An 18,315-nucleotide genomic window follows, 5' to 3' on the forward strand; every position below is an offset into this window, starting at 1 on the left:
ATAATTATTACATAATGGGAAAAGTATGGTAAAAAAACAAAAAAAAAAACAGATATATATATTTTTTTTTTTATGCCACTGTATGTTGTAAGCTGCAAATCTGTTTTTGTAATTAAATTTATAAAATGGGCCCCACATTAAGGAAGTAATTTCATTTGACTTTATCTGTCTTGTACAGCTTCTCCAGCTGTAACACATAGAGCATCAGATATTTCCATTCTGTAGAAGTTGGACATTTCTCTCCTTTCCAGTATCTATGGATTTACTTTTTTAGTATGAAAGAACAATAGCTTAAGACAGTATTAACATCCTTTCTATTAAATTGCATCACACAAGATGTTACACCCAAAATACAGGAGCTAGGTATCACTGTGTGCCTTACATTGTTAATACTAGAAATGTATTCATGAATTTGTTGCCATACTGCATTCATTTTAACACAACCCCAAAATGCATGTATAATGTTCTCAGTTTGTAACTTACATTATTCACATTCAGAGGATGTGGTAGGTATGAATTTAGACATTTTTAGCTCAGGTTAATAAGCTGTATTCATTATGTTCAATTGAATTAGCCTTATTCCTTCATTTTGGGTAATATTGTTATAATGTGTCCAAGCCCTTGCCCAGGAAGCAAATTATATTATTAGATGATTAATGTGATCATTATGAGATCCGTCACACTCCATCATTGGGGGTGGAGTCCACATTATCCAGAGATACTAGTATATGAACCAAAAACCCATTTCAACATTGAAGACTGAGAAAGATTTGGTGTCAGAACTTTGGTGACTGAATGTATTACTTTTCTTTTAGCACTTCTTAATCTAATCCTTGCAAACATTCATGGCTGCATGCTTTCAATTGTTCACAAAATAGTTTTAATCTATAAAATAGCAGAACATATTGACATATAACCATATTCATACGTGTTCTTATTTTCTTTAATGATAAATGAGAAAGGTACTGAGATACCATACCGTTTATATAACATATAGAAATTGTATTAAAAGTGAATAACTGACCTCAATTTTTTATCCATATCTCTCCATTCTTCTTCAAAGCCATATTGAGAGAAGCATTGGTTATTTCATTTTTTTGTGCCTGATATTCCAACAAAACTGGCATTAATTCAATATTCAATATTTTTAGTTGAGAGTGGGAGGTGTTTGCTAACCAGGTTTTCAAAAGAGGATAGAGGCTCTTTTATCTCGGTGAGTGGTCAACCCTCATTTAGACACCTACATCTGCTATCTCCATAGCAACACTAGAACACGCATTGTTGACTTGTTACAATCACCTTGAAACTTTGAAATACTGTAGTATTGCTGAATAAACAGCTAGAAGCAGCTTTTAGTCCATTCAGTTCTTCCAGGGGAGTGTCTTCAACCCACGATTTTAATGAGCAGAAGTTGTGCTACTTTGTGTATTTAACTGGGCTGGAGATGCTGCAGGGATTTTAAACAAGGAAAAATTATGGTTTGGGTTGTACACACCCACCGTTCAGAATGTAGAACTATGAAACACTAAATATCCACAGAAGCAGACTTCACACTTTCCCATTTTAATTTGAGGTTTTTACCTTACACCAGCGCCACCCCATGACTGAATTATGTAACTGTAGTTTATTTGGATGGGATTTTAAATAAAATAGTGTTCAAATATCACAAAGGATGGAATATCACATTGGCATAGTCCTTAAAACATAAATTGAAAAAGCACCACATGTTTAATTTACTTTAATTTACTACTAAAAGATACAAAATGCATTGAATTGTATAGTACATAATGCAGTCATTTCAAACACACAGTATTTGTGAAATAACCAGTGCTGTAGCAGCTCGTACTTAAGCAATAACTTGTTTTTAAGCATAGTGTTCAGAAAGGTAAACACTCTGAATTGAAATAAATCTTTTTGAATTTGAAATGTTTACCGCTCTAACAGTAATTTATATTTAAAAAAAAAAAAAAAAAATTAAAAATCATTAAAACATTCTGTTTAATTTCTTTGGATTTTTTTCTCAAATGCTCGAATAAATCTAGACATTTATCTTTTTACTTTGCTCTCCATGGCTGATGTTTTTAGTTTTTTTTTTTTTTCCCTCCCAACAAACTTTTTCCATTTCATACACTACAGAAATCAAAAGCTGTAGTGTATCATATGCTACTGCAACTGAGCGATCTGATTGGTTGTAAAGGTTGTGATGTGTATAATAGTAGTCAAACACACTTTGCAATCTCATAATACAAAATATAATATGGGAAAAACAGCTCCAGTGGACCTGCATGCCGAGTTACCCTGCTTAAACCCCTTCATAACTATATTAGCATCCCTGAAGAGTTCATTATCTCCTTTATTTTCACAAGTGCGGTGGTGCCCCAAATGTTATTCATTTACTACTAATGTGAACAACTTCATTTAACCCCAATAAATGGATTTCTGCAATGTGGCTACTAAGACATCTTTTCCTGCAGTGTGATGTGTCACCCCTTACGGATACTCATTGGGTCACATTCTTTCATCCATGCCATTTGGAGAGGCTGGGAACATGAACTGCAGCTGATTGAGCCCCAGTTCCACCTGTTTTCATCTTGCCCTGCTGCCAATGAAGACTAAGGGGCTGATTTCAAACCGCTCTCAACTTTTCCCAGTGACAAATGGAAACAAGGCTGGAACTTGTTTATTTACCGCCGATTAGGCGGGAAGCGAAACGTTTGGCCCTACATCTACAGCATCAAAAACATACACACACTGTATTTTCTTCACTATTAGCATGCACTAGAAATTCTAACTACACATTTATTGTTCCACAAGACTTGAATCGGAAAGGGTTATCCACTTCAGTTTAAATTTTAACTATGTAAGTATGGAGCCAAAACAAACTTTTCAAAAGCCCATTCCTTGAAGCCAACCGAAAAAACAAGCATTTGAAATGGGCTGTAAAAACAAGCTCTGAGATCACGCAAGTGAGCTCTGAACACATGACGCAGTGCTTCTGAACTCTGGAAACATGGTAAGGTTTCCACGGCAACTCCAGCATGTCATCTGATCAGTTATTTATACATCTCCATGCCTTCAACTAGACCCCTGAGTTCTCTATCTAACAAAACAGAAACTCCAATGGTTTAATCCCAATGTCGTGAAATCCCAACTATGGGAAAATACGTCTCTGTATGTCTTCACTGCCAAGCAACCAAGAGATATCATATGCTGGTCAACAAATACCAAAGATGGACAATGCCCAATGGAAATAATTCTGATCAGAAGTGCCTTGGACTCAGATCACAACAATATACCCAAACACACACAACCTGGGTGTTCTTAAAGTTGCAGATTTCTATGAAGTTAACTATGAAATGCTAGAAATAGCTTGAATTCTGTAATTTTTTAGGAGCTGAAAAGCAACTTTAGTTCAATTAAGGGTTTAGTTAAGTAATTAAGAGCTCAGATGGAATGAAAACCAAAAGACATTGGGGTCCCGAGGATCGGGTTTGAGAAGCCCAGCTATAGCGTGTCAGTTTCCTTTTCATTAATATTGAATATTTGTATTATTATTATTATTATTATTATTATTATTATTATTGAAAGTTTGCATTCACTATTTTTGCATCAGTTCCCTTTTCAAACCCCATTTCAAGTTTGTTCTTTATTATTCTGAGATATAGATTCCCAGTAAATTGTAGTGATACACCTGACACAGAAGAGTTGCTTCGGCCCTAGAAACCCAAGAACCCAGGACCCCCCAGCTGAGAGAGAGGGAGGTGAGCTCTGTAGACCCCACACAAAGCACTCCACACCCCGAGGAGGCTGGCAGGGGGCGTTACACAAGAAATTAGAGAGTTCATTCTTACTTTTTTTTTTCTTTAACTCGTCAATTATTTTATTATGTTCTCCCAATTTGGCATATTCCATAATTTTTAGGCTCAGCTCACTGTTACCACCCCTGCACTGTATAGACGAACACATGCTGTCCTCCAAAGTGTGTGCTGTCAGACAACTGCTTTTTTTCCACACTGCAGACTCACCATGCAGCCACCTCAGAGCTACAGCGTCGGAGGACAGTGCAGATTTGAGCAGCTTACAGGTAAGCCCCCAGGCACCCGGCCGGACTGCAGGGGTCTCTGATGCACAGTGGCACTTGGCCAATTGTGCACCACCCCCTGGGAGCTCCCGTTTACGGTCAGCAATAGAATAGTCTGGATTTGAACGGGGGTCCTCCAGGCTATAGGAAGCATCCTGCACTCCACTCCTATTCTATTTGTTTGTATTGGCTGTTTCAGCCTGGTCAGAAATGTTGTACAGACATCTACCTCTCCAGCAGCCCACGGGAACAGCTGTAAAGCGCAGGATGCTCTGCTGCTTGGAACCACAACTCTGGACAGATGCAAGTGTCCCACTGCCAGATTGTATTGCCAAGGTTAACATCCATCACTGCATAGCAGCTTTCTCTGGAAATTCAACATGAAGAGATAAGGTTGTGGAAAGAGTATTTGCATGTATGTGTTTATTACTTGGTATCTAAATTAAGCACCAATACAAAGACAGGTATGTGGTAGGTCAGCATTATGGCATTGGATACAGTATGAGGCTTTTCAACTCCATTACCATTCTAGCCTTGGTCTCTTTTGAACATTACATCATTCTGATTGCTTGTGTGAAATAAGATTTAGTGGCATCAGCTCGGGGTGTAGCAATTCACTGTGTATCGATGAATGATGATACTTCCTTTACATGATATATTGTATAGAGGTATGTGTCCGTCCTTCGGGTGAGACGTAAACCGAGGTCCTATTGTAAGTGACGCTGCAGCAGCAGTTGATGCATGGTTCACCCCCTAGTCTTTGTAAGTCGCTTTGGATAAAAGCTCCTGCTAAATGAATAAGTCATACTACTAATAATAATAATAATAAATTGCATGTATCATACTGCAAGACTAAAAGCACAACACAGCTTGCTGTAGTTCCCCAAGGGGTCCTTGAATGAAAAATAAGTGTGTTTTACATTTAGTCTAAATACATACTCTCCCTAACACATTTAATGTATGTCTTTTAACAATACAGTCCTCCATTAAATGATCATTTGATGTTTTTATACATATTGTATAGCAGCCTGCATTTCATGATGTCCATGGTATATATTATCCCTAATATTAGCCCAGTTCGAAGTATAGAGGCACATATATCACAAAGCAGCCATCATATGTTTCAAAGGTTTTTTTTTGTTGGGATTGCCCCAATGACTGCAATTTTCTGAGCAACATATTTGTTTTGGACTAACTGGGGCACTTCATTGAAAAATTTATGAACCTTACTGTGCAACCCTAATGCGATAACATTCCATTTGTTTTCAACCAGCTACACTGACAGCAAGTTACATATCAATCATATCCAAAGCTTTCCTGTCTGAAAGATGTGGAAAAATCTAATAATTGCAAAGAAAACTCCTACAGTAACGAGACTGCTACACATCTTCAAGCAAGGCGGGTGTCATTTCATTTTGGAGGGCAGTAGCATGGAATCACATTAAGTATCAAATCCATAGCAACCCTCAGCAGAATTAATACACTTTCACGATCGAGGTCCTTTGAGCACTGCACTCAGAAATAAAAGCCACGTTTCCATCTGCATCACTGTACTTCAACAAGCTGTTACAGTGGCTCAGGACAAGTTTTGCATTTTGTACCCAGTAATGTGTGACAGGTGGCCTCCATTCCTGGGTTCTCAGATATAGTAAACTGTAATCTGAACCAGTTGGGAATCAGATCTTGGTCAGATTAGTGATTTGTTTGGGGTTTTGTACCATACTGTATAGTTTTTCTTTCTTATACTCTGGTATAATCCCAGCTGCAAATGTTCTACACTCTAATAGAGTTGTTTATTTACAGCTGCTAATGTATGAGCATGCATTCATTAAAACAGCATGGTTTGGTGGATTAGTGAAAGTAAATATTATATGAAAAATGTGTTTACTCTAACTGGTAGTGGACAAACCCCAGAGTATACCATAATAATAGCTATACTGCACAATGTGCACCTTTGAACAAAATGCAGCCATTGGCATGTGGAAGCCCGATGTTTAAACCTGTTCTTGTGTGTGTGTGTGTGTGTATATATATATATATATACACACACACACACACACACACACACACACACACACACACACATACCATCGGTCAAAAGTTTTAGAACACCCCCATTTTTCCAGTTTTTATTAAAATTTAAGCAGTTCAAGTCCAGTGAATAACCTGAAATAGTACAAAGGTAAGCGATAAACTGCCAGAGGTTAAAAAAAAGTTTAGGTTACCAAAAACTGAAAAATAATATACATTTCAGAGTTATACAAAAAGGCCTTTTTCAGAGAACAAGTAATGGGTTAACAACTTACAGCTGTTCTGCAGCAATGGAAGTAAATTAAGCCTTGAAAGTTGATACTAACAATTCCTTGATTACTTACAAACCCTCTGTCTGTATAAAAGCAGCATTGGAACAGACTGTGTTACTATAACCTCTTAAGCAATATTTGGACCACATTGTACTGCAGGAAGTAGTATATTGCTATCATAATGGCAAGAAAAGGGCAATTAACAAAGGAAGACAGACAGACCATTATAACCCTTAAAAGTGTAGGTCTTTCCTTTAGAGAAATTGCAAAGAAAGCCAAGGTGTCAGTGAGTACAGTTTCCTATACCATCAAAAGGCACTTGGAAACTGGAGGAAACTCTGACAGGAAGAGGTCTGGCAGACCCAAAGCCACAACAGAATCAGAAGACAAGTTTCTGAGAGTCAACAGCTTGCATGATAGGCTGCTCCCAGGACAACAGCTTCAAGCACAGCTTAACACTGGTCAAAGTAAGCAAGACTTCGAGCTGCAGGTTTGACAGGTCGAGTGGCAGTAAGAAAGCCATTGCTAAGATGGCAAAATAAGAAAAAGAGTCTTGCCTGGGCCATTAAGCTCCGCCAGTGGACTACTGAAGACTGGAAGAAGGTCTTATGGACAGAGGAATCAAAATTTGAAATCTTCATTTCATCACGCAGGGTTTTTGAATGCCGTCGAGTAGGCGAAAGGATGGTTCCTCGGTGTGTGACACCAACTGTCAAACATGGAGGAGGAAGCGTGATGGTCCGGGGCTCTTTTGCTGGATCCAGTGTCGGCGACTTGCACAGAGTGAGTGGCACCCTGAACCAAAACAGCTACCACAGCATTTTGCAGCGCCATGCAATACCCTCTGGTATACACCTAGTTGGTCAGGGGTAATGACCCAAAACGTACCTCCAGGCTATGTCAGAACTACCTTAGAAGAAAAGAACAAGACATTAGACTTCAAATCATGGAATGGCCAGCACCGTCTCCATACTTAAACCCCATCGAGCTGGTTTGGGATGAACTGGACAGAAGGGTGAAAGCAAAGCAACCTACAAGTGCAACACATTTGTGGGAACTTCTGCAACAGTGTTGGGAAGAACTTTTCAAACAATATTTGATTTCCATTGTAAAAAGAATGCCACGAGTGTGTTTGGCTGTTATATCTGCAAAAGATGGCTACTTTGAGTAAAAAATTTTGATTAAATTTTGTTAAACAAAACGATTCCAGATTTCTTTTTTTATCTCCAATTGTTTATTTGTTCTATGCTTTAGTTTCAGAGTACATTGAGACATTGAACTGCGTAAATTTCAATAAAAACTGGAAAAATTGAGGTGTTCTAAAACTTTTGACTGGTAGAGTGTGTGTGTGTGTGTGTGTGTATATATATATAATGACACACTGAGTATCCAGACCAGGCAATTCAATATATACACTTTTTTATGTAAACTGCACAACACAGCTGATGAAAACAGTTGTGTTCCCTGCAGAGAGATAAGCCCCTGGCAGACGTGAATAATGTTTTGGGAAATTATTCTGTCCTAGCGCAGTTCCTTGGCATTCATATTTGGAGAGCATCCACGTGAACCAGGAAGTGAAACGTGCAAGTTCATTTTCCTGAGATGGAGAAAGGAAGCATCTTTTCTGTCCTTCACCTTGGCATGTTTTTGTTCCATTTCCTCAGCAATGCTACCCCTTTCACAGTACCTCACTACAATAATAAATTACTCAAATGCACGTCATTTGTACTTTTTAAACCTTTCTTCCCTCTCATTTACAATAACAGTCGTATATTTTTACCTAGAGTGAATCACAGATATGTTGCTGCTAACCCAACAGTAAATAGGGAATATCTATTACTTTAATTACTGACTGCATTCTTCTGGCACACTTCACAACACAACATTCTGACTGTAGGTGACATAGCCTTCCATTCCTCAGGGAGATCACTGGACAGTTACACCTGTTTTTGAGGGTGTGGCGATCTAAGCAGAATTCTCCGTTATAGCTCCTCCCACAACGGTTCATTTGGGTTCAGGACAAGGGCTTTGGTCTGGCCATGTGAGATTGTGACAGTTATTATAATATTATGGGTCGCATTTAAAAGTAAATTGTGTTCGATTAATTACAGGGTAACAAAGACAGCAGCCAATAAAACACTTTCCTAAAACTATGTTGCACATTGACACCACTGTTCTTATACTAGTCCACGATACTAAAAGCAGCAAGCCTCCACTCCTGCATGGATGCCAAACTCAGATATGCAATCAATCTGTCAGAGTGGGTGGGCGGATGCTTTGTACATGTGTGTTAGAAATAGAAACTGGTCTGACATACAAGAGCTTTGGCATGAAATGATGGAATGAAGAGCAACTGGATCATTTACCAGCTGCCAGCACTGCTCCTGGATGAAGGATTACATGTATGTTGGCAGATAGGCCCAGTCTTCTGAAGGTCTTCCCTTGCTGCACTAAAGTCACACGTCAGTCCAATCATTTTTTAGTGTTGCAGAAAACAGATGAAACAAGTGGAAGTTAGTTTGTGAAATGCACTCTACATTTAGATGTTTTCTAACTACTGAAACTCATCAGAAATGGTTGCCGTTCAATAGCAGTTTTAACAGAGGCTCTAAAACTGCAACTCCCAGTATGCAACAAGTGAAAATACTGCATATGCATAAACAAACTTTTTTTTTTCAAATCAGACATCTTTTGGCATCCGAGGTTTTCATTTATGTGGTTTTATAAGGGCGATTTTACAGCTATGTTTAAACTGGACAGTGTGTGACAGAAATATGATTCCTGTTTGTAAATCTCTCTCCCGACCTGTGAGGGCGCTAAGCAGCAAGAACAGAGTTCCTTGAATGGGCTGGTCTGACAGTCCTTTCCCAGCGTTGAAGGGAAGTCGGCCAGATTGAAGGGGCGACTCCGTTGCAATAACGCGTTGACCTGGAAGGGAAACAACGTGGCAGCTGCAGATTAAAGAGAAGGTTGCACTGGTTTACCAAGGGATCATGTTTGACAGCATAAAAGGGGACGGAGAATCATAATCTGTTCCTTCTTTTTGGTTTGTGTTTGTGAACCGAGAAGGACTGTGAGAGACCCCGTAACCACTCTTTCAGTATCGTGAGTGTTTTTATTTGTTCGTCATTGTCTAATTCACTAGATGGCTAACACGGTTCCTGAGCTGTTGTCGAGGGCCAGCGCTAGCCGGACTACTGTGACAAAATAAACTGTATCACCCACCACGAGCACTACTGCACGCACCCAGGACTGATGACCGTGTCGGTATTATTGTGGGGCAGATACGTATTATTTATTGTTTAGGGTCTAGAAGCCCATTATTGTCTACCAATACATTGTTGTGTATTGCCGGGGATTGTTGTTTATTGGTCATCAGAGCTGGATAAACAAATAAAGCACACTTTCCAAACTGGATTACAAGGCTCTGTCTGATTAATTACTGCACTGCATCACTCCTGCACCTGTTCCCACTCAGCCACTTTGTCACACAGTGTACACCAATAATGTTTATTTAAATTGTCATGCCAGGTCATGTAGGGCTGTTGGTATAACTGCATAGACATAATTACATAATTCGCAAGGAGTATGTAGTCCAGCTATATTTGCACTGTTGCTGTGTAACACAGTAAGTGTCTGTTTGTGCTCCGACTGGCTGAAATGACTGAAGTGTTATATGAAAGGGTGTTATACAATGTGGTTTGCAGCATGCACATCGTATGTTTGGCTGAAATTGTAATGTCTGTTGCAGGCTCTGCTTGTGTCTCTCTCTGAGGTATTGCTTTACCTCCAACAAAAATCAAACAACAAAGACAACACAACTGAAGCCCCTGAATGGATGCCAGGACTCGAGCAGGGCAAGGTGGCCTGCAGCATTGGCTTTCAGAGGTGGCGATGTAAACAACTGTAACAAAGCAACAATACGCACTCTTTCTCATGATCTGCCATATAAATGCATACACTGGATTTCTGCATAGTATGGTATTGGTAATGAAATCTCTCAGCGGAGCTCTTACGTTCGGATATTCACTGCTCTTTTGTAATTTCTATCTGTAAATTATTTTTTTTCCGGTTCAGGAATTAACATTTTCTGTACCGATATAGATGCAGTGAACGAGTGTGTAGCAGCTATAGTTTATGGCAACACATTTATTTATTTTCCTTTTGGGGATTGGTTAATTCATGCTAAGTGAATAATCTCCATTAGGGATCTCGTTTTCATATCCCTTCTTTCTCCACAGACAACCAGCCTTGCCACAAACTAGTAGAAGATGAAAAAAATTATTATAAACCTCAGAGATTGTTTCAGCCAATCAGGTAGAGCGGTCATTTTCTTATACACAGGCTTTAACTCCCAAGGAATCCTTAACAAATCATAGTTATGAATTTCTCTACATTTCAGTGCACTTTGTGAAAATATCACCCTGTGCATTGAATATTGTTCAACAGCAGTTCTGGAGTAGTACTTGTATTTATGATTTTATAATAAGGTATAGAGTACAAATCCAAGGAGGTTATGATGAGGTTGTATAATGCACTGGTGAGATTGCACTTACAGTTCTGTGTCCAATTGTGGTCACCACATTACAAAGGGACATTGTGGACCTGGAGAACATCCAGCAAAGAGCAACCAGACTAACCCAAAAAGGATACAGCTACAAAGACAGGCTAAAATAACAGAATCTATTTAGTGTAGCAACTAAGATCAGAGGACACAGTTGGAAATGAAGTGCAGATAGATCAAGAGATGTGCGTTTCAACCACCGCTGTTACCCATAGCTACAGTACAAGTACTATCCTGCACTTTTAAGAATGACTTATTTTTTTCTATCTGTCTGGAGCTTGAGTAACTCGGAGCCACATAAATAAATAATTATTTTCTAATATTTATTTATAGTAACATGTTTGGCTGCAGCGGCAGCCTTAGGATGGGTAATGGGTCTGCTCAGACCATTTATATTTCTTGCAAAACAAGACAGATTATATGGATTAGTCATTTTCTAAACAATTACACAAGCCCATCCTTAATTAGTACATCCACCCAACCCTGCCAAGCCAAACCTCCTGTATTCTGATTCCCTACTAAGTGTGGAACAAGCTGTTCTACAGCACAGTTGCTGATTTCAAAAGACAGAAATGCATAATATAGACTGCGAAAAATGTATTCATTTCACATCCACCTACAAAAAAGTCCTAGTCATTTTCTCTTAAGGGAATACAGGAACTAATGCCAGATCACAGCTCATACATAGCATTGTTCCCTTTCCTCTGAGACAGTTACAGTACACCTGTCCCATGTTTTTGGCCCTTCAGAATCTCAATATGCCTAAACTGAAACCCATACAGCTCACCGAGCTAGGAAAGCCTCTGTCACTTCTGTTAGGTAGGTCCTCCCGGGGTCAATTTAACCTATACTCAAATACTGTACAGCATAGTGTCCCCCGCAATGTCACTATTTGTTTGGGACATTTTATAAAAACTGTGTGCGAGTGGACGGGCCCACACACAGGAAGAGAGGAGGCACAGAAGCTTGCTTTTAGTTAATTCTTTTATAAGGCTATGTATTTCTTTCTCGATTACAGCAGACCTGGTCTCTGAGTCTCTCACGCAAGCAGCTTCCTGTCAATGTACAATACCAAATGCCCCACGTCCTCTACCTCCTGAGAGAGATCAGTCCCTAGTCCTAGTACATCAGAGGCACCAGTCTGCAGGATAGAACGTAGGAATCGGGCACAATTTACGTATTCATTCATTTCAGTTTTAGGATCCAATTTAAAAACGTTTCCCGTCTCAAATGTGCACAGTATGCCCGTTTACATTTTAGAAATGTTCCTTTTCATTTCAGGGTTGGAATTTTAGAAAAACAGACAGGTAAAGGTAAATGTGTACAATGCGGGAGGCTGAAGGAAATTCAAATGTGGATGTCTGAAGCCGGCAAGAACAGTTTAAGTCCATAGTGTTTGTTTCTACAAAAGAAAACCCCAAAAGAAGTAAAAAGGACATTAAAGTTATTCCTTTTTTTGTTAAACTACTTTGTTTTTTTTTACTACTAGTCCATAGAAGGAATCTACGAACAGGTTTGGAAAAAAATAAAAATAAACATTGATTTTGTTTTACTAATATTAGCTGCTGGACTTTCTGTTAAACTAACAAAACCACTGACCCATTAACCTCAGTGGATGTTACATTATACACTTGATAATGCTTTTGTACTTTACTGCCTGGGACTGAAGCTTTTTTTATGTCTCTGATCCATAGTGCATCATTTTCTGTTCTATGGTCCCACTGATGTTTGAATGTTAATTAAAATGATCATCAACAACAGTGAGATTTAATTATTATCACTCGCATCTGATTTCTGTCGTATGGTACAAGGCAATAAAGGCATACACAGTTTAACAAGCCTCGTGCCCAGCCATGATCAGCAGAGTAAAAAACCAACAAAGTGTTCAGATAAATTAACTAATTCAATTCAAAGACGCTTTCTCATTATTACTGATTGCTACTGCAAATATGCATACATTGAAAAGGAAGCAAGTCAGGAAATCTCATCTTGCAGTAAAATAGGTTTTTAGCAGGCTCCTAAGATGTTGTGTACAGTCTCTCACATATTTCAAACTGCATAGGATTTGTATCAAATTAGCTTCATGTCTGGCCTGTTTGTATCCGAATATCTCACAGGGAGCTCAAAGCAACACACAAACACGTGAGTGAGTCTCAACAGGATCGACAGACCACCCTGTAGTGTATGAACTATCCTCAAGAATGCTGTAAGTATAAATCGCGTTCACAGCGCTGTACTGGTGCATAACGTGGAACTGTATAACAATAATCCAGGCTACGTAATAACCATAGACAGATGAGCACACAGATGATGTTTCTCACATTTTTATATTACATTTATTTTCACATTTTATTTTCTCCTCCATAATGAATTATAAAGTGCAACTCCAATCACATTGAATATAAAAGATTTTTTTTTTTTTTTAACTGAAATTCTCAAGTCTGCAAACCATAAAAGTGTCTAATTTTGGTTTGAAACTGGAAAATGAAAGGTTACCGTGCACAGGCATGATAGAAAACACTGTACAGTGACTGCATCTGTATTTGTCACCTTCTTCGTTTGAATTTATTGTGCAAACTCCATGACCAAGCATGTATTTAAGAAAAATAAAACTGTGCTCAGTTCTTCAGTGCTGTGAAAGAGCAGGCTGGAAATATCAGCTCTGGTGCAGCAACTACCCTGCTCCATACACAATTCACTCGCTCCACTTACACTCTGTGCCCACGCAGGCTATATTAACCAATATGCCAATAAAGTATGGATTAGAGTATGGCCCCCATGTCCCTAATCCGGCCCTTTGTCCTTCAGTCAAAACTCTAAGAAAGGAGGGGTCAGGTTTCACAGATCACTGGATGCCAAATACATTTTTGGAGGTGACCATTTCTTGTGTCAATTTTATGGTTTTGTAGTGTCTAAAGTTTGATGAGAAACAAATCTCCTGCTATTATTTCACATTTCACAAAAAACTGAAACTGTTAAGAACCACAGAAACTGTGATGTCATTTTCCAGAGGGTCCCACGTGGCAGCAAGTAAAGGCATGTGAAACAAACTGAGATTTCAAAAAACAACACTGAGGAGGAATGTCTGGAATATTTCAGCTCATCGCTGAACAGGTAGCAGCACACACTTTGTGCATATGGCTGTTTCTCCTTGCTTGCAAATTTGTCTTGTGTATCTCAATTCCAACACAAGTCTTGAATGCATCTAGCCTTTTCACTATGAAAGCCTCAGCCAAGAAAGGGAAGATACTTGTACTGAGTGTACAGCTGTGTATGTGTCTCATGGGGAATGAGTTGAGTGACTTTTAACTGAACCCTTTGAATCAGGAAACTAAGTCATGATGTAAAACCCACATGAGACATACATTTATGGCAGAGGCTCTATCTAAATTAAACGCAACCAGCACTAGTTCCACAGGGTTCATTCCAACCAAATCTCAGCTGTATTTCAAATTTCTCCTTTACAGAAATAGACTGCATTGCCTATTGTTGTGCCTCAGCTACCTCTGAATCCGAATCCCAATATTCAGATTTTTGGCTGTACACACTTAATTACTTATCTTAATGCTTGTAAAATGAGCTGCAGGTAACTTTTTTTTTTTTTAAATAATGCCCTTTGTTTTGTTTTGGGTTTTTTTGCTCTGCAAGTGCTCGGTGAAAGCTATCAAGGGAATGTCTTTGAATCTGACCTGTCAGCAAGACATTAGCAGCACATTTTTAGGATTAACAGGTGCCTCGAATTACAGTTTAACCATTATGTCCTTGTCTGCTGTATACAAAAAGAACACAAATCGAGAAATCAGCCATAGAGTGTTTGTACCCTGTGTACTAACACACGGACAAATCCACCCAAAGCTATTCTGAATATTGATCATATTTATCAGGGGCGAAAGTCACTTCTAAATTTAAAACAGTCTGCATGCCCATATTCACTTAAGATGGATTTCAATATTGCTGGCGCTAGGTCTAGTTTTAATGTGCTGAGAAGGAGCAGTTTCACAGTATGACTTATGAGCTTCACTTATATGATGGGTCCCATGATGAAATTCTGTAAGGGGACTGTTTTGAATTGTTTTCTGGCTCAGCATTCTGAGCTCACTATTGGAAGCTGAGTAGTGGGGGCGGGTTCCGGACTGGTGTTGGTTCATTGGGCTGTCCTGCATCCTGTGTGTAAACCAAGTACCACTGGATTTCATTAACTCAACTAAACAATAATCTTTTCAATAACCAGTTTGAATATATATTTTTAGCCAATAGCTTTTTTTTTTTTTTTTTTTTTTTTTTTTTTTTTTAATGTTAGACCTTCCTGGAAGAAACACTAAAGAAATGCATATTCCCATGAACTGTTTTGTTTGTTTTGTTCTGTTTTTGCTAAAAGCATACACTGCTGTTTCATACCATTAGTACACACACAAAGTCCTGCTATAATCTGAAATGAATGCTTTCCCTTCTGAAAAGAAAACCTAGCCTTCACCGTGAAGCAGGCAGCATTAACATCAGTACGCTAAAGTGAGAAATCACCATGTAAATATTTAGATGCCTTTTCAGACAAATCTGTTTAACCAAAGATAAACGCATTACTCGGTGAACACTAACTTGCACGGCTTGGACTTCTTTCAAATAGTTTCTCTATTTGGGGATGTTAGTTTCATGCTGATATGCTGCCAGTATGACCACCTAAACCAACGATGGCATACCGTAAACATAGAAAATTCTCAACTAGGTGTATTGTTTTGACACTCACAATCCCACACGCACATTTTAACGTGTTAAATGGCTACTGACTATATTGCCATTTTATTGACAGAATTTTAGTGTTATATTACTAAAGCACACGGCTGCACCAGACAACATTTATTTTAAGTACAATACCAGAATGTGGTAAGTGTACCAAAACGTGATCAGTGTAATGTCAGAAAATGGTACACACATTGAAACGAAAGTGCTGTGCCTGACTACCACTGTGGACAAGACAAACTATAGTTCATCCACAAAATCGTATGTTTACAATTTTAGATAACCCCGTTTGTTGCTCATCAGTTAAAGTCGTGTTCATTTTCTGAATTGTGAAAACCAAAATTATATTAAAAATAACTTTAAGGTCCAAAGTCTTATCTCGCGCAACCCTTTCAGGTGGGCGTTTCCTTGTTTTCTTAGTTAAAATAATTTGTGCCACAAAACAGCACACCTGCATCGCGTCATTACATCAAATTTGGCTTCATCACGTGCGCCTAGTTTATAACGTAATTACTCACACAGCCTATGAAAAAAACACCACCGGAATGAGTCAGTCAGCCAATAAACAAGATGTGATGAATATAGTTAAACCAAACAGCATGCCTACTGTATAAACAGATACAACATATGCTCTACACAGCTTATTTCATGTTATACTGTCTGTTTCCCCGATACATCTTATACCTCCCTTCTCCATCAAAAGACCCTTACATAATTCAGTAAAACAAATACAATAATAATAATAATAATAATAATAATAATAAACTAGAAGAGTGTCTTAAGCCAGTTTGGTAGTTTCTCATTTCTTATACTAAATTAGACTTGTTGCCAATGAATGTTTTACAGAAGGAACTTTTCAAGATTCAAAAAATTTACTGATAATTCTCCGTACCTTAGTGACACAGGAGGTGCGCCGACAACCAATGTATATTGATTTGGCACAGTTATCGTTAATAAAACAGTATCATTAATAAAAAAATATTCATAACTATCATTATCAAACATTTGCAAAAGTTAAACGAGGCTGCATGCCAATTGCGTAAAAAAGAAACATAACACACTTTTCTTTTTTTAAAAAACATAAATTAAACAGGAATCTGATGTGCACAGTGATTGTTACTTACTCTTTATCGGTGGTTTGACAACCAGCGCCGAGACGTGTTTTTGCAAACTAATGACTTTATTTTCTAAAGTCCCCGATCTCAGAGATATCGAGGTGATTTCCCTCTCCAGTTCTTCAATGATATTCAGCGAGTGCCTGGATAAATCTGAGAGCTGTCTCAAAACAGAGATCAGAGTAAAACTGCAAACATCCGCCAAGTCTTTGAAATCCGCACCTTGCCGATTCGTGTCTGCCCTGCAGACCTGTTTTGGGAGAATAGACCTTTTGCAGAAAGGCATTTTTAAGAAAATCCGCTGCAGTTCAAGCTCAGCTGTAACTCGTGGAAAAGTCGAACAGTTGCAGGGTAACTGCACAAGGAGTTACGATCACTTTCATGTTTTGCATTCCAATTAATTGTCCACAGTGTGGAGCTCTAGTTGCAAACTGAAGCATGTGGTACTGTTGTTGAAATTAGAGTAGGATACTTAAGTATTTGACTTTTATGTTGGTATCTAGAATCCATTTTCTTTAATAATATCTATCTCACTGTTTTGCAAGCACATTTTTAAATGTCTTTAACATTAAAAGAATGCCTGGATAATTGGACAGCACATGAGAATTTACTAATAAAAGACTATATAAGGGGCTAAACGTTTCTTCTATTTCATATATCAAATCCCCTAGTGGTAAAAATAACTTCCATTACTAGCATATATTTCTGATGTATTGGTGCTAATAGACTCTCGTGTTTTTCGGTCCGGGTCAAAAGTTAAATGAGTTTGTTGGTGTCATTTTCTCCTGTCCACATTAGAACATCATGGGGAATCGTTCAGGATTAGTCCCACAGTAGCTTGTGTCCTCAATGTTTAGTACATAACCCTAGACACTACATGCAAAGTTCTCTTTCAAATAAACCAGTTACAATATAACATACTAGAAAAAAAATGCTTAAGCACACAGATAGAATGGAGCTAGGTATTACAGCAACACACATTTTAAAACTCCACTACAGTGGGAAAACCAACAATGTGCTTCCCTGAGGACTGCTTGTATTTTAAAAACTATTTTTTTAATATATTTTTATATTTTAACTCACAAGTTCAATCTCATGTTATATACACTATCTGGTCTAATTGGCAAGGAGACCTTTGCCTAGGTTTAGGTTCTCAGGCTTATTGCTTCTCTTTTGAAACTTTTGTCTCTATAGTGTTCTTTGTGAATCGCACTACAGCTAGATGTTTTTATACGGGTCATTTGTTTAACAACCTTGGACAGAACAGTAATGTGACAATCCTCCTGGTAAATGTGCCATGTCTACCATGGTAAAATGTGTGTGGTCATAGTGCAATGCATAGTTTACCATGGTTTGCTATGTTTTGTTTTTTTTTAATATATCTTAGTATACCTCACTGGTTTATTTTTAATATACTTTACTATACCTCGAGTGCTTGCCAATGCTTCACCATGCTTTCAGACACTGTTGCGCTTTGTTGTGCTTTCGCTCTAGTAAGGTTTGTTCATGATTCCA

The 18,315-nt window shown here is 38.3% G+C and overlaps 1 protein-coding gene across 2 annotated transcripts in view; it reads right to left on the reverse strand.

Moving 5' to 3' along the window:
• The window catches only part of LOC121295444 (NHS-like protein 2), a 97,603-nt gene extending 80,397 nt beyond the window's left edge, over positions 1 to 17,206 (reverse strand). The window contains exon 1 of one of the 2 annotated variants that reach the window (XM_041220053.1): positions 16,810 to 17,206. In XM_041220053.1, the coding sequence (XP_041075987.1) occupies positions 16,810 to 17,086 (277 nt within the window). In that variant the 5' untranslated portion in view covers positions 17,087 to 17,206. The remainder of the gene's footprint in view (positions 1 to 16,809) is intronic. The other variant, XM_041220054.1, reaches the window with a different exon arrangement.
• Between the last annotated feature and the right edge of the window lie 1,109 nt (positions 17,207 to 18,315).

This window comes from Polyodon spathula, chromosome 20 (assembly GCF_017654505.1).
Source record: "Polyodon spathula isolate WHYD16114869_AA chromosome 20, ASM1765450v1, whole genome shotgun sequence".
Lineage (NCBI taxonomy): Eukaryota > Metazoa > Chordata > Actinopteri > Acipenseriformes > Polyodontidae > Polyodon > Polyodon spathula.